Raw genomic sequence first — 21,478 nt, 5'->3', positions numbered from 1 at the left:
CGAGCTGAGATTGCCTCAAAGAACACGGCGGTCCCTACCAAAATATGCCTCACGTTGATTGACTGTGCGGACTTCAGCTTACCGCTTGCACCAGCTGAAGCATCATCCTTTCCTTTGCTTTTCCCTCCTGCTGCGCTACCCTTGCCTGCGTCCTTGTTCTTGGGAGCCATATGAAGGTCGCTGCTTTCGGGACAGATTGAATTTGTTTTTTCGGTAAGGCCGACGCTGTGACTTCGCAAATGGTAGAGGAAGTAACAAGTTCATTTGCAGACTGGTCCGACACTAGCTCGAATATTTCTTGGCGGGGCAGTTCAGGGCGAAAGCGAAATGTGCAGCCGATCGTTGCGGGCATAGGTTCCTTGGGTTGGCGTAATATGGGAACGCAGGTCAGTCACTCAGAGGCCTTGGTGGATCGAGCGTTTTTCATCAGCCTTTTCCCATCATACCATGCTCACCATGAAACAAGCACAAATCAACCGCAACAGCAACAGCGTAGATAAAATGTAAAAACTTCGAGAACAGGGCACTTTGGCAGCATCTGAGCATCCTCACCACCCCAGATGGAATATATAGACAATAATCACGTGACTACGACATTTCAGTGTCCGTCCGTATGCGCGTTGCTCTGAGATGCGAGGAAGATCCAGCATTGCTGGGTGAATGCACCAGCTGTGACATCTCCTATCGCCACCAACGTCCTCCTTCATCCACCTTTTCACTTCACCCATTATCATCCTGTCGCGTTCCCCCCTCCTCACCATCGTCGCGCGAAATACACCATCATCGTCCTAATTAAATAATGTCGCAAACCCCTTGGACGATCCGAATCCGGTGACACGACTGCACCGTGTCAGGCTGATTCCAGTGGGATTTGAAAAGCCCAGCATTGAAAGACCAAAGATCCTAGCTTTCTCCTTATCCACCATCACCACCATTGTCCAAGTCGAGTACCTACGACCAGAGTTGACACCCTCCGACAATTAGGCAATGGAGATTTCGGACAAAATTGAAAGATAAAGAGTGTGCTTCAAGGTTCGGCCCAACAGAGCAAAAAGACCTGCGATCGAGAAGACTCGCAATAGCGGAACCACCAGCTACTTTCGCGACAATGTCTGGCTCAACACCATTCACGGCTCGTTCGCCAACGCAGTCAAACCAGTACCCACCATATTCACCAACTCACCCGAACCGCCCTTTCTTTGGTCATGAGCCTTTTCAAATACCTCCTCCACAACACCTCATGCGAACTCCTCCACCTTTCCAACCTGCCCCTTTGTCGCAAAGCCCTCTTCACAATCGTCCACCTGCATTAACATCACCATTGCCTGCGCCAAATGGTCTGCCGCCTCCGCCTGTCCCAGTAGGCAACGGGCCTCAGTACCCACAGCCACTGACATCGAGTCCCCCATTTTCTCTTCAAAGAACATACTCAGGACATTTTATACCTCCGCCTCCGAGCATGGGTTCACAATATGATGGCCCTCCGCACGCACACCCCCCAGGCTCGGCGATGCAATCGCCTATTAGGGAGCATCATAGTCTCAGTAACGGGCGACCCGCCGAGAACTATCATGCTGAGTCGCGTCCTCAGTCAAAAGATGTAAGTTTGCTCGACTCCACACCAGAGGAACATATTAACCAACTCTCACAGAAACCTGATCGAGCGAGTAATCCCATGTCATTTGCAAGCATACTGGGCCCTTCGAACAATGAGCCGGCTCCCAAACCTGTTGAGACCAGACTTCCACGGCCTCCAACACCGCCGCCAAAGCCAGTGACAGAAGCCGAAAATCTGCTTGAGGACTCATCGGTCATCAAACAACAAGAGGCTGACAACCCAAAGCAGTTAACAAATGGTGACATGCCGGAACAGACAAAGACAGACATGGTGCAGATAGTAACAAGATATGTTGCACCAGCCAAACCAAGGAAGATCTTAACTGAACTTGAGGCGGACAAGATTCTGAAAGCTCTCAACCAGATGGAGGAAGGTCCACAGAGCGACGTGGAAGGTGAAGGTGCTGGTTTCTATGAACAAAAAGAGCGCTACAAGCAGAGAAGCAGGAAAAGAGCGGCAGAAATAAGCGAGACAGAACTGCGGAAACGCAAGGTAAGTGAAGCACACTGTCGTGCGATGTTTATGTGTCACTAACCCGCCCATCTTTGCAGCGGCGGCGAGAATATACCCTCGACTCTTTCATCAGACCATTCGAGTCTCACGCTACCGCGGCCGCTCAACGCTTCCGTGCTCAGGTCGAACCCATCGCTGCCAAAGAGATAGCCGATAAAGACATCGCGAGCGAGAAGGAACGTAAAAAGGATATGCAACGAAAGCGACGTCGTGAACAACAAATCCGCAACGAAAGAGAAAAGCTCGAAGAACTCGAGGAGCGCGCCAGAAACGCAGAAGACCAAGAGGAGGCGCAGAAATATCTGAAACAGGCCGAAAAGTCCCAAGCTCGGATCAGACAAACCGCTGAACTGCTTGAAGGCGTTCCTCCGCAGGAAGATCTCGAAGTCACAGCACCAGCTCCTAATTACGAAGGTGGCATTACATCCTCGTTCCAGCTGGCTTCGCCCGAGCCTGGTGAGCCGCCCAAGAAGCGAACCAAGAAAGAACCCGGGGCACCTTCTGCACGCCTGAAGAAGTCCAAAGAGAAGAAACAGGCAGAAAAGGACGCTGCAGAGGCCGCGTATCTCGCCATGCAGGAAAAGGAACTGGCCGCTATCGCTCCTAAGGAGGAGACCCCAGTCGCCACCACAAAGGGCAAGAAGTCGAAAGATAAAGAGAAAGAGAAAGAGGCCGCAGTTCAACAGGGGATCAACTATGATTCGAAAGGCTACAACCAAATCTACGAGCAAATCTGGAGGGACATGGCCAGGAAGGATATTCCAAAGGTCTATCGGATCAAGCAAGTGTCTCTCAGTACCAAACAAGAAAACCTGCGCAAGACCGCCATTCTGGCAAGCAAACAAGCGCGCAAATGGCAGGAACGTACAAACAAGAGCATGAAAGATACCCAAGCACGGGCCAAGCGTGTCATGCGTGAGATGATGTCGTTCTGGAAGCGCAACGAACGTGAAGAGCGCGATCTCCGGCGAATGGCTGAGCGAAAGGAGATCGAAGATGCGAAGAAGGCTGAGGCTGACCGCGAAGCCAATCGACAGAAGCGAAAACTCAACTTTCTCATCTCACAGACAGAAATTTACTCCCATTTCATTTCACGCAAGGTCAAGACAGACGAGATCGAGCAGTCGACCAATGACCCTGACATTGCTGGCTCTGGGGAGAAAACAGAGCGTTCTGGTGCGAGGGAAAACCGTGCTATGGATAGTATGACGTTGTCAAAGGAGCATGGTAATCACAAAATGACGAGCTTTGAGGATCTCGATTTCGACGCCGAAGACGACTCGGACCTGAAGAGAGCCGCAATGGCCAATGCGGCCAGCGCTTTGCAGGATGCACAGGACAAGGCTCGGAACTTCAATGGCGACGACCCTATGGCTGCATTCGACTCCAGCGACATGAACTTCACAGACCCGACCATGGCAGGAGACGTCCAAGTTTCTCAACCCAAAATGCTGCAAGCTCAACTCAAGGAATACCAGCTTAAAGGTCTCAACTGGCTGGTCAACCTCTACGAGCAAGGCATCAACGGTATCCTGGCAGACGAAATGGGTCTCGGCAAGACTGTACAGTCTATCTCGGTCATGGGCTATCTGGCGGAGCGTCACAATATCTGGGGTCCTTTCCTGGTGATTGCTCCTGCTTCAACATTGCACAACTGGCAACAAGAGATTACGAGGTTCGTGCCAGCAATCAAAGTCTTGCCCTACTGGGGTAATGCAAAGGACCGGAAAGTTCTGCGCAAATTCTGGGATCGGAAACACGTCACCTACACAAAAGACTCGGAATTCCACGTGCTTGTCACGTCGTACCAGCTCGTCGTCCAAGATGCACAGTACTTCCAGAAGATCCGATGGCAGTACATGATCCTCGATGAAGCTCAGGCCATCAAATCCTCTAGCAGCTCCAGATGGAAGACTTTGCTTGCTTTCCAGTGCCGGAACCGTCTCTTGCTTACTGGTACCCCGATCCAGAACAACATGCAGGAATTGTGGGCATTGCTTCACTTCATCATGCCGACTCTTTTCGATTCGCATGACGAATTTAGTGACTGGTTTTCCAAGGACATCGAAAGCCATGCACAGAGTAACACCAAGCTGAATCAGGACCAGCTGAAGCGATTGCATATGATTCTGAAGCCATTCATGTTGCGCCGTGTCAAGGCACATGTGCAGAAGGAGCTTGGTGACAAAGTCGAGAAAGACGTCTTCTGCGACCTCACCTACAGACAGCGAGCGTACTATGCCAATCTGCGTAGCAAGATCAGCATTATGGACCTGATCGAAAAGGCGACTTTGGGTGACGACCAAGATACGGCTACGTTGATGAACTTGGTGATGCAGTTCCGTAAGGTTTGTAATCACCCCGATCTTTTCGAACGAGCCGACACTACTTCACCCTTTTCGATGTCTTGTTTTGCGGAGACCGCCTCATTCCTTCGAGAAGGCTCTTTCGTCCAGCTTGCCTACTCTGTTCGTAACCCGATACAATACGATCTGCCACGAGTCCTCTGCAATGACGTGGGCCGACTTGATATTGCCGGACCCAACAATGCTCGCGCTGGCTTCCGCCGGGCTGGCTTCAAGACTGATCGACTAGGCGGTCTAATGAAGATCTGGACTCCTGAGCATATCAAGGACTCTGCGGAGCATGACGGTGCGTTCTCCTTTCTGCGATTCGTCGACACGTCAATTGGTGAAGCGGCCTATGCAAGCGAGCATGGTGTCTTTGAACGTGCTATCAAGATCAAGCAACAGCACCGCAATCTGCCATTGAACGACAACGGAGAAGCAGATTGGCGCGTGCACGCCTTGTTCAATATTGTGGAAAACAGTCCTCGGCTGCCACTTGCTGAACTCGATCCTAACTCGAACCTTGCTCAGCTTTGCCACGTCTCGAGACAGTCTCTGGACGATCAAGGCTATTCTGTCTTTGAGCCGGCTGCTGCACCGAAAACCTCGGCTCCACCAATCGAGGTCAGCGCTTTTGACCAGTCGTCACAATCTGAGCGGCTGTTGACCATGTTCAACATGAACGTGCGAAGCACCTTCTTCCCGCTTGAGGAGAACTTTGAAGAGAAGCTGCTGGACCAAGACGTGGCTCCAGAGCACTTCCCTGTCTCAGGCCTGCTACCCAAGCCGGAATCCCAGAAGGCCCGGTACACCCACATCTCGATTCCTTCCATGCGCAGATTTGTCACAGACTCCGGCAAACTCGCAAAGCTGGATCAACTGCTACGGGAGCTCAAGAACGGTGGCCACCGAGTCTTGCTCTACTTCCAGATGACACGCATGATCGACCTTATGGAAGAGTATCTCACCTACCGTAATTACAAGTACTGTCGTTTAGACGGTAGTACCAAACTGGAAGATCGTCGTGACACTGTACATGACTTCCAGACGAGACCGGAGATTTTCATTTTCCTGCTGTCGACTCGTGCTGGTGGTTTGGGGATCAACCTGACTGCTGCTGACACGGTCATCTTCTACGACTCTGACTGGAATCCAACCATCGACTCCCAAGCCATGGATCGAGCACACAGATTGGGTCAAACGAAACAGGTCACAGTCTATCGTCTCATCACTCGTGGTACGATCGAAGAACGAATTCGTAAGCGTGCCATGCAGAAGGAAGAAGTGCAGCGTGTCGTTATCACTGGTGGTGACGGTGCCGGCGTTGACTTCAACACCCGAGATCGACGCGAGAACAGAACCAAAGATATCGCCATGTGGCTTGCAGACGATGACCAGGCCGCCCTGATCGAGCAGAAGGAGAAGGAAAATGCCGAAAAGCCGGAGGACGAAGGCAAGAAGAAGAGCAAGAAGGCACAAGCTGCTGCAGCCAGGAGGCGAAAGGCTGAGATGAGCCTTGACGACATGTATCATGAAGGTAAGCATTACAAGACTCGAGTGAGCCAGACTCGTCGTAACTAACAACTTTTTGCAGGCGAGGGACATTTTGAAGACGGCTCACAGAAACCATCAGGAGCAGCTACGCCAGTCAGCAGTGCTGAAACGCCAGCACCGCAGAAGGGCCCAGGTTCCCGAGGCGGTAAAGGCATCAGCAAAAAGGCAAAGACAGCTAAACAACGCCTCGCAATTATTGACGCCGAAGGTGATTTGGGAATGGGTGGTGGAATGTGAGGACTGAAGCCTGCTTTGCCTCGTCGAATAACCGAAACACGAGAGTAATCAGTGTTGGGGTGCACAGGACACCGCTTGGAATATTGTATTTGTGTATGATTATGGAATATTGGTCTCGACAATGTTTTTTTTCTCCAAAAGCATTGGGGGGCCTTGCATGGATTTGCATTGCGCAAGCAACACAGCGGGTACTGCCAGGTACACTGAGGGATATTGAGCTTCATCCTCTCCTGGACAGCTGGCTTGTACTGATATTTGCTTGCTTTCAGAAACAAAGGGCTGGAGAGCATTATGGCCGCTGTGTTATTGTTATTTTCGACTTGCCGGTACAAAAAGGGAGACACTTGAGCATAGAACATGGACAATACACAAAGGCATCTGTCCAAGTGATATTGCGGACCGGTTTGACCGGAATAGATGGATTTCCGAGCTTTGACTATGGCGTTCCAAGAATCTTGTGCCTTGGGACAGGCACGTAGGCAGGATAGGAGACCTCTACGAGCAAGGAGTGTGCTGTAGGTGCGTCGTCTATCTTTTTGACATCACCACTACTCGTAGAAGGCAGTTATCAAATCCCATTGCATCATGATGATCTTCGCAGTGTCTCCGCCCAGTGTCTGTCCAGGATATGCGTGGGTACGGTATGGGGACGTCACGATTTGAACAGAGTTGAATCTCCTGCGAGTGCGAGTAGTAAGCTATCATAGAAAAACTTTGTTAGAGCACGCCGCTCCTGCCGTCATTATTGGCGAATAGATACAGTATCTATATAGTATCGTTATATTTCGATGATGTGTGGAAATGTCCGAAAAAAGGATATTAGGATTCATTGCGCATCCGCATCGCTCCTTACGTCCATATTTGAGCCTCATCTACGGAGTACGTAATTTCTAGCGCATAGGACAACTTCACAACATCCACCCAGAATCGCCAACATGGGTCAGTCAACGCTCGACCTCATCGACACTGCGGTCATCACAGGCGGTGCTGGGGGCATTGGTCGAGCCATTGCCGAATCACTCCTCCGACACGGCAAGAAAGTCGTCATCGCCGGACGTACCGAGTCGAAGCTGAAGCAGACGGCATTGGAGATTGGTGCAGCGGCATACTATGTACTCGACACCGGCAAGAGCGATGCCGTCGCGGACGTGTCCCAAAAGATCCTGTCCGACCATCCGGACGTGAACTGCCTGATCAACAACGCCGGCGTGCAGAGACCGTTCCAATTCCCCAACATCAAGGACGATCAAGAGTACTCGTTCGACTTGGACAAAGCCGACGCCGAGATCGACATCAACATCCGCGGGCCCATGCACTTGACGCTGCGGTTCCTGCCGCACTTGACGACGAACCTGCCAGCTGGTAAGAAGGGCGTCATCATCAACGTGTCGAGTGTCCTGGGCTTTCTACCGAGCAGTGTGATCAACCCGGTGTACAACGGGACGAAGGCGTGGGTGCATTTCTTCACGATGAATCTGAGGACGCAGTATGCGCAGTCCGGCAAGTTGAGGGTCGTCGAGATTGCGCCGCCGACGGTGAGCACGGATCTACATCGCGAACGGACCGATCCAAGGGACAATTCCAAGGAGAAGAATCAGGCTGCACTGACTTTGGACGAGTTTATCAGTGACGTGGAGCAGGGGTGGAAGGAAGGGAGGGAGTTGATTGCACCTGGACCGGCCGGAGCGGTGGTCGGGGAGTGGGTGAAGGCGTACGGTGAAAGATATCAGAAGGCGACTGGTGGCAAGTAGGTCTGGGGCTGTGATGGCGCTTCTGTGAGCCTACACATGAAGAATAGACTTGGGCCTGAAGGATTTTGTCAAATATGGGATGACCAGGCTCAGCCTTGCAACGGGCGTGTTCAGCCTGGTCGAGAAAAATACAGTACAGGTGTTCCAACCCTAGGACGTCTCGATTACTCAAGCCTCGTCTCGCCTCGCTGACAGTTGCTCGTTTCGCTATCGTGGGTATATGCGTCCCAAGGGAAAGCAACGTTCATTAGTTGGATTGGTTTCAGCAGCTTCTCGCGAAAATGGCCTTCGACGTGACTCGGCCGAGCCGAAAGCCTCTCAAAGCGATCATCTCCGTTGTTCGCAATGTCTTTGGCATCCATAAATGACAATGAGTGGCATGAATGCCACGGTAAGCAGCCATGACAGTACCAAAAAGCGTCATCTCCACCAGGAAGTCTGCCCGGCACTCAGTGTTACGAGTAGGTGACGAGCAGGAGAAGAACGATTTGATGAAGGTGGAAATCTCCGTCTCCCAGCAGCAAGCAGAAATCTGACGAAGATGATGGGCCTCTGCTCAGTCACGACATACCCTTGCTCTGTTACCAGCTACCCTCGAAGTGCATCCTGTGCCTGGACGACGAAGAAATGGCAGGGCGTTGGTTCTTCTATGCTCCTACGGGAAGAACAGGCGAGCAAGCTCCCGTCTATCACTGCCAACGACTGCTAGTATGCGCAGCGCAACTTACAAACCACCAAGCAACGAATCGACAGGAGGTTAGTGAGTCACACAAGCATCTGTGGCTCTGAAGATCAGCTTCTCCTCCCTGCGCTGGTCCCGCGCACCTTCCCCCAGCGAGATAGATCGTCAAGCCACCACAATGCCTCATCCACTGGCCGGGCATCTCCTTGATCTATCCTACAAATGTCAAGCAGCCACCCTGGTCGACTATACGAGTACCGATAACGAGGATCCAATGCCCATCTCCACTCGCCACATGGCACTTACCGTCGAGCGCCGTCAAAGGCCAGAGATAAGAACATCTAAGCTTTACTCGTATTTCATTACGATCTTGTAAAGGCTCTCTCAATACCATCCAGAGCACTATATACATCATGCTCATCCCAGTCAAGGTAACACGGACAAGGTGATATATGATTCGGGACTCCCCAATCTACCTTCTCCGTCCTTTTCCTTTCCTTTCCTTCTCCTGCTCCGTGACAAGCTTTGGTGATACTTTCGCATACCGCATCGGTTGTGGCACAACATGGCTCCACGGCGACTCTCGTCCATTGTCCATGGCGGCAAACAGAGCGAAGCCTTCGACCCAACGTTGGGAAATGAAGCACAACTTGCCAAACTTGGCTATGAGCAAGGTATGTGACCGATAACTCTCCAGTACCTCGCATCCAATATACTTATGTTCCCTCCAGAGCTCAAACGGTCCTTCTCTCTGCTTGGAATGGTCGGCTTCAGCTTCTCCATCGTCACTTGCTGGACTGCCCTCGGAGGCACACTGATCTTGGGCATCGTCTCTGGGGGCCCTCCCGTCATGGTCTGGTCCTGGCTCGGCATATGCGTACTGTCGCTAGCCGTCGCCTACTCGTTCGCAGAAATGTGCTCGGCCTATCCTACCGCGGGTGGCCAGTACAGTTGGGTCGCCATCCTCGCCCCGCCTCGTTACGCTCGCGGTGCCGCCTGGGTGACCGGTTGGTTCATGTGCACTGGGATCGTTGCAATGGGAGCAGTCAACAACTTCGTCAGTCTCTTTTCTTTTCCCTACCACTCCCCCCCCTTTTCACACATCGGCCCCTGACTTTTCCTCTCGCAGATCGGATCCAATTTCCTCCTCGGCATGGCCAACCTCAACTACCCAGACTACGAAATCCAGCGCTGGCAATGCGTGCTGGTCACGTATTTGATGGCCATCGCCGCGGCGCTCGTCAACATCTTCCTGTCCCGCTACTTGAACCAAATCTCCACCTTCGCCGTGATCTGGAACATCCTGTCCTTTTTCGTCGTCATAATCACCATCCTCGCCTGCAACGACCACAAACAATCCGCCAGCTTCGTCTTCAAGGACTTCCAGAACGACACAGGCTTCTCGTCGGGTGGCATGGCAGTCATGCTTGGCCTCTTAAACACCCTGTTCGGCATGTGCTGCTACGACGCGCCCGCCCATATGACCGAGGAGATGCTCAACCCGGCCAAAGAAGCGCCCCAAGCCATCATCCTGTCCGTCTGGCTCGGCGCAGTGACGGGCTTCATCTTCCTGATATCGGCCTTCTTTTGCATCGGCGACCTCGAAACCACCGCGACGACATCGACCGGCGTCCCGCTCATCCAGATCTTCTACGACAGCACCGGAAGCGTCAAAGGCGCCACCACCCTCGCAGCCCTGATCACTGTCATCGTGCTCATCTGCGCGAACTCGCTCATGGCCGAAGGAAGTCGTGCGCTGTGGGCCTTCGCTCGCGACCACGGCTTACCATTCAGCAGCTTCTTCGACAGAGTCAACAAGAAATCCCAGGTCCCCGTGAACAGCATCATCCTATGCCTGTTAATCCAGATGGCCCTGAACAGTATATACTTTGCAAGCTACGAGGGTTTCAGCACCGTCATATCGATCGCCACATTCGGCTTCTATATCTCCTATGCCATGCCCCTATTCGTCCGGCTGTGGAGTTACTTCACCGGCCATGAGAAAACCATTCCTGGCGCGTACACGCTGGGCAAATGGAGTCCACTTGTCAATGCGATTGGACTATTGTTTTTGGTCTTCGCCGGTATCGATTTCAATTTCCCTCAAGTCGGCCCCGTCACTGGGGATAATATGAACTACTGCAGCGCGGCATTCGGAATCATCGGGCTCATCAGCGTCGTTACTTGGATCTTCGATGGCAGGAAGCACTTCACGGGCCCGCAAACAGGTGTAATGAGCGCGGTTGAGGCTGAGGATCGAGGTTTGCCGCTGGGCGTTGGTGTGGTGGCCGAAAAAGACAGCAGTGTTGGAGGGAGCGACGGAGCTACGAGCAAGGAGAAAATTCCTCATAATGCTGATAAAATAGCTTGATCCGGAAAGGACTGAGTTCTCTCAGATTTGTAATATCTGTCTGGCTGTAGTGGCTGCATAGAATAGTAGTATTAGTCACGTTGTCTGAGAAGCATCTGTAGCACAAACGACCCCATATTTCGCCAACGCTGCAATTGGAAATGTAAGCAACAACAACTTTTGCCCTGGGATACAGCTCTTTCTTTCCCTCCCCATGCCAATTCCACCATTATTGTCCGTTCCTCGTGGAAATGGTTATCGTGGGAGATACAAATTTCGTGGAATAAATGGAATCGCAGTCGGCGCCTTTGGACGATTGACCAGCGTGGCTGTTGTCCGCTTTAGGCTTCCGTCGTCGTCACTATCTCCATCTTCATCTTCGGCCAAGTCGAAGATAGACCCACGCTGCTTCTTCTTTCTCCGGTCGTTCAATGGTGTGCTTGTTCTCCGCTTAAGTCCATGCCCCCTTTGCAGCGTCTGCAAGCTCATGTCGTGATGCCTTTCTCCATCTGGGTCGGACAAATCCGCGATTGGGTTCTCGCCTCGGGCAGGAGATGATGGAATGATATCAGCCGTGAAGGACAGATTCTCGTTCCCGCCCGTGTCTTCCTCTGGTCGCTTCCCAGATCGGGTATTGGCGGATTTATTAGCAGCAGTGGGGACTTTGGCGCGCGACTCCCCGTGTGCACTGTAACTCATCGGAGGCATGGATCTGGCTCGCCTGCACAGACTTCTTTGAGGTGTCGCTGTAGGAGGTCTTCCTACCAGCTCCTCCACTTGACTGTCAGTGTCTTTCGCTGAATGTTCTCTCCCTGTCGAGCAGGGTATGATGACCGATAATTGATCACCCCTGATGTTTCCGTGCGGTCTTTGGACGTGTTGATCTTGAGGCATGAATGGTGGGGACACTGTCCTTGCCCTACAGTGTCTCGGATTTGTTTCTTCGCTTTTGCCCCAGAACCTCGACGATAGGTCAAATTCTTCTCGTGTAGCGGATCTTACTGTGCCATCTACGCTACGTCGAGAGCTCGTACCCCACATATCGATTGCCTGAAGAACTTCGTCAGATAGCCTCCTCTTCGGATCCCTCTTGGGCCAAAATGTCAGGTGCATGTTTCTCGGGAATGGCTTGTATGGTGGTTCGACTGGCTTCTGGTTCCGGCCCAGCCATCTTCTGCCAAAGTCTTGGAGGTCTGTCGGTCGTGACATATACTTGTATGTGACACCACCCTCCTGAAAATCAATCAGTGGAGACTTTGGCGCCCGTGGATGCCAGTGCTTGACCGTCCTCTGGTAAAGGTCCTCAAAATCATTCTTATGCATGCCATTCGAAAACCATGGGTGTTTCAAGGATTCGTCGGCTGACGGTCTTGCTGTCTCGTCAAGCACCAAAAGCTTCTCGACGAAGTCTTTTGGCCTCTCTCTGACTTTCCGCCATTCCTGCGAGTCCTGAAGGAATCTTAAATCGCATTCTCTGGCAAGCTTCTCCGAGTACGTGTTCGTGGAGGGATCGCAGAAGGCCAGTCCACCTGTAAGAAGAACGACAGCAACACAACCGAGAGACCACATATCGACTGCGCGTGTGTAGCCAGGTCGTGCCGTTTGCTGTCTGTCGCGTGGCTGTCTTAAGGTCTCACTGTCGAGCTGTCAGTGTGCTGTTACATGCGAGGGCAGGGTACATACGGCGCAGCATACTCGCGGGTCCCCAAGACTGTATTCATGCGAGACCGCGGAGCAGCAATACGGCGTGCAGCACCAAAATCCGTCAACACCACGCGACATCCGGCAGACAAGCTCGTCATAAGAATGTTCTCTGGCTTAATGTCTCGGTGCACAATGTTGTTATTGTGAAGGAAAGCTAGAGCGACAAGTATTTGTCGAATGATGACAGCCGCTTCAACCTCGAGGAGCCGGCCGTTCTTGGATTCGATGTAAGAGAACAGATCACCTGCGGTGACAAGGTCCTGCATCATATACCTGATCGCTCAGTTTGTGGAGAAAGTCGGTTTGGAAAGAGTGATGCCTTACACTGTGTTTTCCATCACGTAAACTTTCTCGATTCCGATAATATTAGGCTGCGTATCAAGTCAGCTTGTTAACGGGATCCATTGAATAGCTTACATGGCTGATCGAGGCCAGTATCTCGACCTCTCGGAAATATAGCCTCAATTTGTCTTCCAGCCGATCCTCTCGTTTCTGCTGATCGCCCCAAGCCTTGACTTTCCGGAGCTCAGCTCGAAAGTCGACGTCTTCCGCCGCGGCCGGTTGATCCGGAGGTCCAAAGTTGAAAGGTTTTCCGATAAGCTTCCGCAGATCGACAATCTTACACGCGACCTGTGCTCGTGCGTGTTGTTCAATTGCCATGAAGACCCTGCCGAAGGTTCCAGCGCCCAACAATCTGTCTGTTATGACATACTGGTTGCGGAAACGCTATCATTGTCAGTGCCCACGGATCACTGGTACCAGTGCTGAATCATACCCCCATCTCCAGCTCCTGCGTAAGGTCGAAATTGAGATTTGACGAGCTGTCAGTCACTCCACTGAAAACGAGACTCGTCCGGGAGCTCAGTCTTAGAACGTCTTGGTCACTCAACAAGTAGCCACCATTTCCCTTACCGATGATGGAGCCATTCCAATAGGTGCCGTTTTGGGACAAATCCTCGGCGTAGATCAGAGTCTCCATTTCATTGGGTTCGTCATCCTCATAGACGACTGTGTAGATTCTGACGTGTTTTTGCGAGACACAAGGATCATCTATGACATACTGACAACGGGCCTTGTCACGACCGATGATTATTTCTTGGTTCGCATATATCTTTTTCCCTGCAAAGGCTAGTATAGCAGAACCGAGCAAGTTGCAAAGGGAGAGATGACGCACGAGCAAGTACTTGTCCTTTGTCGTTTTTGTGGATGAAGGTGCCAGCCACAAGTGGCCTTGAGGAGGAACACAGGTTACTGCTTACACGATGAACACCAGAACAAGGAAGGAAAGTCATGGTCGAAAGGGACAAGGATTGCTCAAGAAGAAAATGAAACAGAACAACAATCAACAGCAATGAAATCGAGATTCATCAGAGGCAGGCGTCCACGAAGCTGTCATTCAAATTAGCAGAGAGAGATGGCACAAGAAGCAGTACAGGGAGGCATCATTGCTTTGAAGGCGAGAACGAGGTCTTCGAGGGGGAGAAAGTGAACAGTGAACCAAGGAAGTCACGATGGAGGACAGCCCATGACAGCCAAAGACCACACACGAATCAGGACTAGCCTAAGCACGTGAGTTGCGCAAACATGCCAAGATCACAAAAACACACAGTTGTTCTTGCCTCTAAAATGTCCCCCGCAGCAGTTCCCGTTCGTTCTCATTCTCCCATCCAGCCAACTCATCCTCGACTAAATCTGTATGTCCTGACCATCTGCACCTGCAACTGTATAGTTGCTGGTCACCTTACCGATGCAATGAATACCTGTTAACCTCTTCTAGTCGAATTTGAACGAAGATGAGAGCCAAATGGAGAAAGAAGCGAGTTCGTCGCCTCAAGCGTAAGAGAAGGAAGACTAGAGCCCGCAGGTATGTCAACATCTTCTCCAGGAATCCGTTCAGCTCATTGACCTCTCCTGCAGCAAGTAATCGCATCAACTGCTCCATCACGTCTTCCCTCTCGACCAACGTCAATGATTCTTCAATGTTGAGCTAGACTCGACTACTATCAACGGCAGCTCCCATTCGAACAACACCTACTCCGGCGGCGTGTCAACAATCGCTATGGATGGAAAAGTGTTCGGCAGAAGAATCGGCCTTACCGTTATGGCTTTCACAGATGTGATTGTCGTGTAAGAGGAGTGGAGGACGGTCAATCCCCAATGGAGCTTTCTGATGGATTGCTTATGATGTCTTGGACATACCACGAAGGTTTTGGAACGAAGAAGCACTTCAGACAACATCTCAAATGCCCAAAGACTCTGGCTCACTACAAAACAGAGCTTCAATAGCTATCGAGTGCTACTCCAATGTCGTGTGCCGATGTTGGACTTGCACCGAAATGTCAATGAATGCTTTGAGCTCTGAACAATGTTTCCCTGCGTAGAATCTCTCCCTGTCCATTGCACTTCTCGTCATTTGATCCCTCATTCCTCTATTCCTCTGTCCGTGGGCTTTCATTGCTCTCAATTGCATTGTGTCGTGCAGCGACTGTGTGTGACGTTTGTGGGGCGGATCCAAGTTACCTGCGCGCAAATTCGGGGGATCCACCCAAAATTATTTTTCGAAGTTGGAGATCTCGACAGCATCTCAAAGTCTTTGAGCGCAGTCTCTCCTTACCAGCGATTCCATTCCTTTCTAAAACATCTCAAGTACTCGGCACGATGGTGGAAAAGAAGCGTAAAGCAGGCTCACAAGAGAGCGAAAGGCCTGCCAAAAAGAGCCAGACCAACAAAGTCAAGGTCACTCACTTGTCGAGTGCAGACATCGCCAAACCAGTCGTCGGTAAGTCCCACGACACACACACACCCCCTGTGTACTGCGATCACACGGTCTTCTCTACAGCCTCACTAACACTCATCAAACAGCACACTCTCCCGGCGTCGACCTCCCGTCAGACGTATCGTTCGATGCCTATTCCAAGAAATCCGCCTCGGGCCAGCAGTCCACCCTGCTCCTCCAGTCCTCCACACATCCAACGATAGACTACCTAGCGACAGAAAGCAGCACCACATCCATTGGCGACAAACACGTGAAACAATACATTGCCATCTTCGACCCGTCGACGAACAATCTGAGCGTGATCCCTGCCAAAAAGATGACGGTCCGCTCCAGCGTGCGCCAACTCCCCTCCGCCTCGACCGACGACTCCGCCGCAGCAGACGCTTCAGACGCGGACGCAGACGCAGACGGCGAACCCTCAACCAAACCACCACCACCACCGACACCGTCCTCCCGCGCCGCTCTGACCGAAGCCTTCGGGACCAAGAAATCGAAGAAGGCCGTAGCAGCCATCGCCGAGAACCGCCTCCTGGCCCGCAGCGCGGACACCAACGCCAACGACCCTCTCTCCAGCGCCATCCTCTCCTCCATCCAAGAAGACGACAACAACGCAGACCCATCCCTCTCCCTTTCGACCTCGACCTCGACCCCAGACAGCCGCGCCAACAAACCCCTTCCCCAACCCGACCTCACCGCCACCGACATCAACCAATTCTACCCGTTATCCTCGCTCATCTTCCCGGGCCCTCCGCGCACCACGCTCTCCCAGATGCCCATCGCCGCCTGGCGCGACCGAATCTCTTCCGGCAAAGAAATCCAAAGCCGCTTCCGCTACATCGCCCACCGCGTCGCCGGCCTGGTCCAACTGCACATCAACCACCCCGACGACCGCTCCGTGCTCGAGAAGCTCCAAATCCTCCGCTACATCCAACTCCTCCTCGAACTGCACACGTACATATCCCGACTGCCCAGCCGCAATCGGGCGATCCCACCTCCGGAGAAATGGCCCGCAAACACGACCTCGGACACGTCCCTCAGCGCGGCCTTCCAGTACAAACTCGTCGGCGCTTTGTTCCCGTCGTACCTGCCCACGAACCAGGCAAAGACGCTCTTGATCACCACGATCCTCGCCCTGACGCTACACGTCCCGCCGCCGAAGTGGGCTCCAGGCCAAGAATTGAGCGTCCTCATCACCGAGCCAAGCGATATCCATCTCGACCTGGCACTGCCGGGGGCGGAAGTGACCAAATACTTCCGCGAATTGGGATGTAGATTGGAGAGTTTAAGCGATGCTGAGTTGACCAGATATGGCTGGGAGAAGGTGGGCAAAGCTCGGAAAAAGGTTGATTCCGAAGGCAAGGAAATCACCATTCCCAAGGCAAAGTTCGCGAAGCTCAGGTTTCCGGTCGAGTTTCCCAAGATCAGTGCGGGACGGCCGGGCAGGAGGTAAAGGACATTAGTTGACAAATATCGGTTTATTCGGGAGTTGTAGTCTTCTGTCATCTTTTCTTCCAGGACAAAGCCTATGACGAGCCAGGTGTCTCATTAAAAAGGATCCAAAGTGCAGCTGGATAGAATGGGTAGCCAGATGCTTTGCACCATCCCAAGCAAGACTATTAGACTGTGCAACGCGGTATGACCAATGTGCTCCACTACGGTATTGGAATATCGAGACGAGAGCAATCACAAGCACACTATCTGCAGAAGATCGAAGTATCATGTAGAACGGTAAATGGCCATCTATACGATAGATGACGATTCATATTCTCTTCTTCCAAGTCAACCCCATATAAGAGCCAACCAGGAAGGCAAAGATTTTAGATATAGAAGCTGACAAGCCGGACATTTGCCCACACTCGGGCAAGGAATTGCTATTCTTCCACGGTCTTCCCCTTTGACGACCTCATCGTCCTCGATTGCACAGTAACTGCTTCTGCATGAGGGCGAGCACTTCCTCAACCTCGTTACAGGAAGGAAAGCTCAAGCCGCAGCAGCCGCAATGGGCATGACGCGCTCTTCGGTCGCTTCATCCACAGCCGCCGGCTCGGAGACGTCCGCAGCATGAGCAAGCTGGGCGTCAGTCCAAAGTGGCTCGACTAGGGCAGCATCCTTGACACCAACGCCGACAAAGCCACCTTGAGTTTCCCAGTCTGCAATGCGGTTGATATTCAGACGCTGCCAGACGTTTTCAAGAGCATCGACCAGTTCGGCTTTCAAGTCCGCCGTGTGGCCGGGAGTAGGTGTAATGCGGAGCCTTTCCTCTCCGCGAGGAACGGTAGGGTAATTGATTGACTGGACGTAGATGCCATAGTCAGTCAGAAGCATGTCGGACGCTTGCTTCGCAGTCTCGGCATCGCCGACGAGGACGGGCACGATGTGAGAAGGGTTAGGTATGACCGGGATTCCACGTCCAGTGAGTTCATCCTTCAAAGCTCGAGTGTGCAACTGTTGGAGCCGTCGGTCTCCTTGATACCTTGCCTGGTACTCAATTGCAGTACGAGCACCAGCCATTGTGGCGGGTGGAAGACTGGTGGTGAAGATGAAGCCTGGGGCAAGAGAACGGACAGTGTCGACAAGAGCTGCCGAGCCAGCGATGTAGCCACCGACGCAGCCATATGCTTTACCCAGTGTGCCAGTGATGATGTCGATTCTGTCCATGACACTGCCCTTCTGAGAATCCTTGGTCCGGTTGGGGTTGGCATAGATGTCGTAGTCCAGGTGCTCGGCAACACCAGCACCTCTCGGCCCGTACATGCCTACAGCATGGACTTCATCCAAGAAGGTGATGGCGCCGTACTTGTCGGCCAAGTCGCAGATGGCTTCAATGGGTGCGACGGAGCCGCACATGCTGTAAACAGACTCGAAAGCAATGATTTTGGGTTGTTCAGGAGGAAGGCTGGCCAGCTTCGTCTCCAGGTCGACCAGGTCGTTGTGCTTGAAGACCATCTTCTTTGCGCCTGAATGACGAATGCCTTGGATCATGGAGGCATGATTCATGCTGTCGCTGAGAATAACGCAGTCGGGCAATTTGCTGCCCAGAGTGGCCAATGTAGCATCATTAGCGACGTAGCAGGAAGAAAAGACTAGAGCTCCATCCTTGCCATGAAGATCAGCTAATGTCTTTTCCAAAGCCACCGCATGTTGGTTGTGGCCGGAGATATTTCTAGTTCCTCCAGCACCAGCTCCATACATGTCCAGAGTCTCGTGCATGGTCTTCAAGACGTGTTTGTTCCGACCCATGCCAAGGTAGTCGTTGGAGCACCAGACGGTGACGCGTTCCTCTGGGACCGCCATATGCGCACGAGGGAACTCTTTCGCAAGTCGATTGATGTTATTGAAGTAGCGGTACGATTTGTCCTTGTGCTTCTTGTCCAGCTCATTGTGATAGAAACCGTCATAGTCGAAGCGAGGAGTCGGGGGGGCACTGGGCTTCAGACCAGCGTAAGTGTCGGGCTTCTTGACGAAGGACTGCACCTTTTGAGGAGGTGGAGCTTCGAAATGTTAGCATTGAGCGAGTAAAAGACAAACGTTGAGGGTCGTACCTTGCTGAGCAGGACGGAACGTGTTGGTGTCGACACTGGCCTTTTTCTCAGCCGAGGTGTGCAATTTCTTCTCGAGCAATGACTTGACGACGCCAGTACCAGCGGCAACCTTGCCATAGTTGCGTTGACCAAGACGAGCGCTCTGCACAGCCAGAGCCTTGTTCATTACGGGGCAACGTCTCGCAATGAACTGCAGGTTGGTGATGGTGCCGCCACCAGGAGATTGGCGAGTGGAGGTGGAGAGGGAGCGCAAAGTGGCAGGCGAGGTCTTTTTCAAGAAGGGACAGACACCCTTGGATTGGTGTAGGAGGGCCTCCATGATGAGGTTGGAGGTGTCGACAGAACGGACGTCAAAACGAGGAAGGAGTAGAGGAAGCAGAGGAGGGGAGGGAATGTGGGTGAGGAATCTGAGAGAAGTTCCGACAGTAGGTGTAAGAAGAGTCTACTCCGACTAGTATTTCATGGCAGCAATATGGGGTCAGCAGCTGAGCGACTCGCCGAGTGGGCGAGATTCATCGCTCTTCTCGCTCCCCACCAAGAGCCAACCGCCAACCGAGCCACTTGAGCCAACTCGTCAACTCGCCAACTGCTTGGACTCGGACTCTTGAGAGCCCCCATCATGCCCCTAAGCCTACTAGGTAGTGACTAGCCAATCCCGTGCTTTGGATTTCTTGCGCACATTCTTCGGCCTCGCTCGATTCTACTCTTTTCGATCATTGTTGTTCTGGCAGGTTTCTCCTTCTGACTTCGTCTACGAGTACCGGAAGTCCATTTTGCCATCAAGGCTCGCTGTGGAGTGCCAACTACTGTCTGTACTGACATACAGGAGCCTCACCTCTTTTGCCTCCCCTGCAAATGATTGCCTCGTGTCAGATGTTTGCAAATTGAGGCTCCATGATTGGGTCAGCGTGGGCTGAATCATTTTCCGAGCTCCGGCACTTCCACACCGAAAAACGTCGCTTGACGCGGAGACCGCCCTGCAGGTACAATCTTACAGCCTTCTCGGCTTCCTTTCTTGCTTAGTCATACTGGTCAAAAAAAGGATATACGCGTTATTGTCCATGATTTCCGTGATGATATGAGCCGCCGATCGTCTACGACATCAATACCGGCTAAGGGATCCTGTTCTTGTGCGGTAGGTAAATGATGGGCGTGGATGTTCTTTATCGTCATCAAATCTGGTTGGCTGGACGCTTGTAGGCTGAACCAACACATCAGTTGGGGGATACCTTCACATATGCCATAATTCGTCTCCGGCTCGTAGAGCAAGTACCACTGCAAACATTCGGGACTGGAGATGGTGAGCGAAGATTGACAGCACGACGTATATTGGTGGCCCTACCAGTGTAAATCATTTCCGTGTCGATACAGCGTCTTGGTACATTTGCGGCACTTTTGAAAGCCGAGCGTCACTATAATTGACATGGAGATCCTGCCCTTCGGTCTAACAAGACTGCTCCATGTCTGTCTCGTTATGAGAATACCCCTGCTGCCGTCCAGGTTCAAGTGATATAGATCCTTCCGCATATATTCATGAACCGGAGAATCCTTGAAATGCTCTCGGAGGAATCTGAAGAAGATGGTGGGGTACTGGCAGGTCGTGAAGGGTAGCTTCAGTAGTCGTCCGAAAGCATCTTCGAAATTGACATAGCCTCCTCCGAGTAAGGATATTGGACGTTCCACCGGACAAAGCAAGCGTATGAGGGCAGCCATTGCAGTCAGGAGGAGTCTTAGTGATGTTAGATTGCCCACCAGAAGGAGCGCGGAGCCTCGTGGAGATATTTCGAGCCTGCGCGGACTGTCGACGATATAGAATGCCACCAGTAACGAGGGGACAACCATCTGTTCGACGAGTCGGACGTCGTTCAGCGTTGTTTGTTGTAGGATTTCCTGGGCCAGGGATATTGGCCCGTTCTCGTCGATATAATTATCCAGAGTTCGAAAGGGACTCGTAGAGAAAACCGAACCCACGCTTGAATCACTTGAGAATTCCGCCGTTTCGGAATAGTTAGAAGCGCTCTGCATTTGAGACAAGGGAATGCGGACAGTCTCGACGGAACCTGGGCTAGCAAAGGTTGAGTTCTGCCCGTGATGTAGATGATCTGCTATGGTCTGCTGTACCATTTGCAAGTTTGTGATGCTACGGGTTTCCGACGGCGCGGTAGTGGCTCTGACTTGGTCGGAGATATCGAGGTTTTGCAGGCGATTGTCTTGCGTTGCTTGATGTACGTCAGCGAGTGAGTTGGAAATCTTGTCGCATAGCCTCCATGTCTCGTTCCGACCATGTTGTCCCGTGAGGCTGGATGTCATTATCATTAGTGGTCGCGCATCTCTAGCCAGTGCAGGCATTAGAGGACTTACACGACAGCATCAATAACGACAGCATCAATAACGACAGCATCA

At 52.2% G+C, this 21,478-nt stretch overlaps 7 protein-coding genes across 7 annotated transcripts; 4 read left to right on the top strand and 3 right to left on the bottom strand.

The window, feature by feature from the left end:
• The first annotated feature begins 656 nt into the window (after positions 1 to 656).
• On the top strand, positions 657 to 6,859 carry PV05_10331 (uncharacterized protein). Its single transcript, XM_013456757.1, has 4 exons — positions 657 to 1,600; positions 1,652 to 2,110; positions 2,170 to 6,016; positions 6,074 to 6,859. The coding sequence occupies exons 1-4, from the start codon at positions 1,109 to 1,111 to the stop codon at positions 6,268 to 6,270; spliced, it is 4,995 nt and encodes a 1,664-aa protein (XP_013312211.1). The 5' UTR covers positions 657 to 1,108; the 3' UTR covers positions 6,271 to 6,859.
• A 266-nt stretch (positions 6,860 to 7,125) lies between these two features.
• Positions 7,126 to 8,167, top strand: PV05_10330 (uncharacterized protein). Its single transcript, XM_013456756.1, has one exon. It carries the CDS (start codon positions 7,206 to 7,208, stop codon positions 8,019 to 8,021), a length of 816 nt encoding a protein of 271 aa, XP_013312210.1. The 5' UTR covers positions 7,126 to 7,205; the 3' UTR covers positions 8,022 to 8,167.
• A 617-nt stretch (positions 8,168 to 8,784) lies between these two features.
• PV05_10329 (uncharacterized protein) lies at positions 8,785 to 11,197 on the top strand. Its single transcript, XM_013456755.1, has 3 exons — positions 8,785 to 9,377; positions 9,435 to 9,760; positions 9,833 to 11,197. The coding sequence occupies exons 1-3, from the start codon at positions 9,269 to 9,271 to the stop codon at positions 11,072 to 11,074; spliced, it is 1,677 nt and encodes a 558-aa protein (XP_013312209.1). The 5' UTR covers positions 8,785 to 9,268; the 3' UTR covers positions 11,075 to 11,197.
• PV05_10328 (uncharacterized protein) lies at positions 11,095 to 14,049 on the bottom strand (the record flags this gene model as incomplete). The annotated part of the gene is made up of 6 exons (XM_013456754.1): positions 11,095 to 12,689; positions 12,737 to 13,030; positions 13,082 to 13,128; positions 13,175 to 13,483; positions 13,533 to 13,876; positions 13,932 to 14,049. 6 exons carry the CDS (start codon positions 14,047 to 14,049, stop codon positions 11,309 to 11,311), a joined length of 2,493 nt encoding a protein of 830 aa, XP_013312208.1. The 3' UTR covers positions 11,095 to 11,308.
• Positions 14,050 to 15,374: 1,325 nt separating this feature from the next.
• PV05_10327 (uncharacterized protein) lies at positions 15,375 to 17,249 on the top strand. Its single transcript, XM_013456753.1, has 2 exons — positions 15,375 to 15,536; positions 15,620 to 17,249. Exons 1-2 carry the CDS (start codon positions 15,416 to 15,418, stop codon positions 16,981 to 16,983), a joined length of 1,485 nt encoding a protein of 494 aa, XP_013312207.1. The 5' UTR covers positions 15,375 to 15,415; the 3' UTR covers positions 16,984 to 17,249.
• A 3-nt stretch (positions 17,250 to 17,252) lies between these two features.
• Positions 17,253 to 19,536, bottom strand: PV05_10326 (5-aminolevulinate synthase, mitochondrial). Its single transcript, XM_013456752.1, has 2 exons — positions 19,076 to 19,536; positions 17,253 to 19,024 (listed from the first exon to the last, which is right to left on the bottom strand). The coding sequence occupies exons 1-2, from the start codon at positions 19,392 to 19,394 to the stop codon at positions 17,514 to 17,516; spliced, it is 1,830 nt and encodes a 609-aa protein (XP_013312206.1). The 5' UTR covers positions 19,395 to 19,536; the 3' UTR covers positions 17,253 to 17,513.
• Positions 19,537 to 20,413: 877 nt separating this feature from the next.
• Positions 20,414 to 21,385, bottom strand: PV05_10325 (uncharacterized protein; the record flags this gene model as incomplete). Its single annotated transcript, XM_013456751.1, has 1 exon — positions 20,414 to 21,385. The coding sequence occupies one exon, from the start codon at positions 21,383 to 21,385 to the stop codon at positions 20,414 to 20,416; it is 972 nt and encodes a 323-aa protein (XP_013312205.1).
• Positions 21,386 to 21,478: the final 93 nt, after the last annotated feature.

The sequence above is a fragment of the Exophiala xenobiotica genome (genome assembly GCF_000835505.1).
Source record: "Exophiala xenobiotica strain CBS 118157 unplaced genomic scaffold supercont1.6, whole genome shotgun sequence".
In the NCBI taxonomy this organism is placed as follows: Eukaryota; Fungi; Ascomycota; class Eurotiomycetes; order Chaetothyriales; family Herpotrichiellaceae; genus Exophiala; species Exophiala xenobiotica.
Note: the sequence above shows the minus strand (reverse complement) of the source record. Positions and strands in the feature narration are given on the sequence as shown.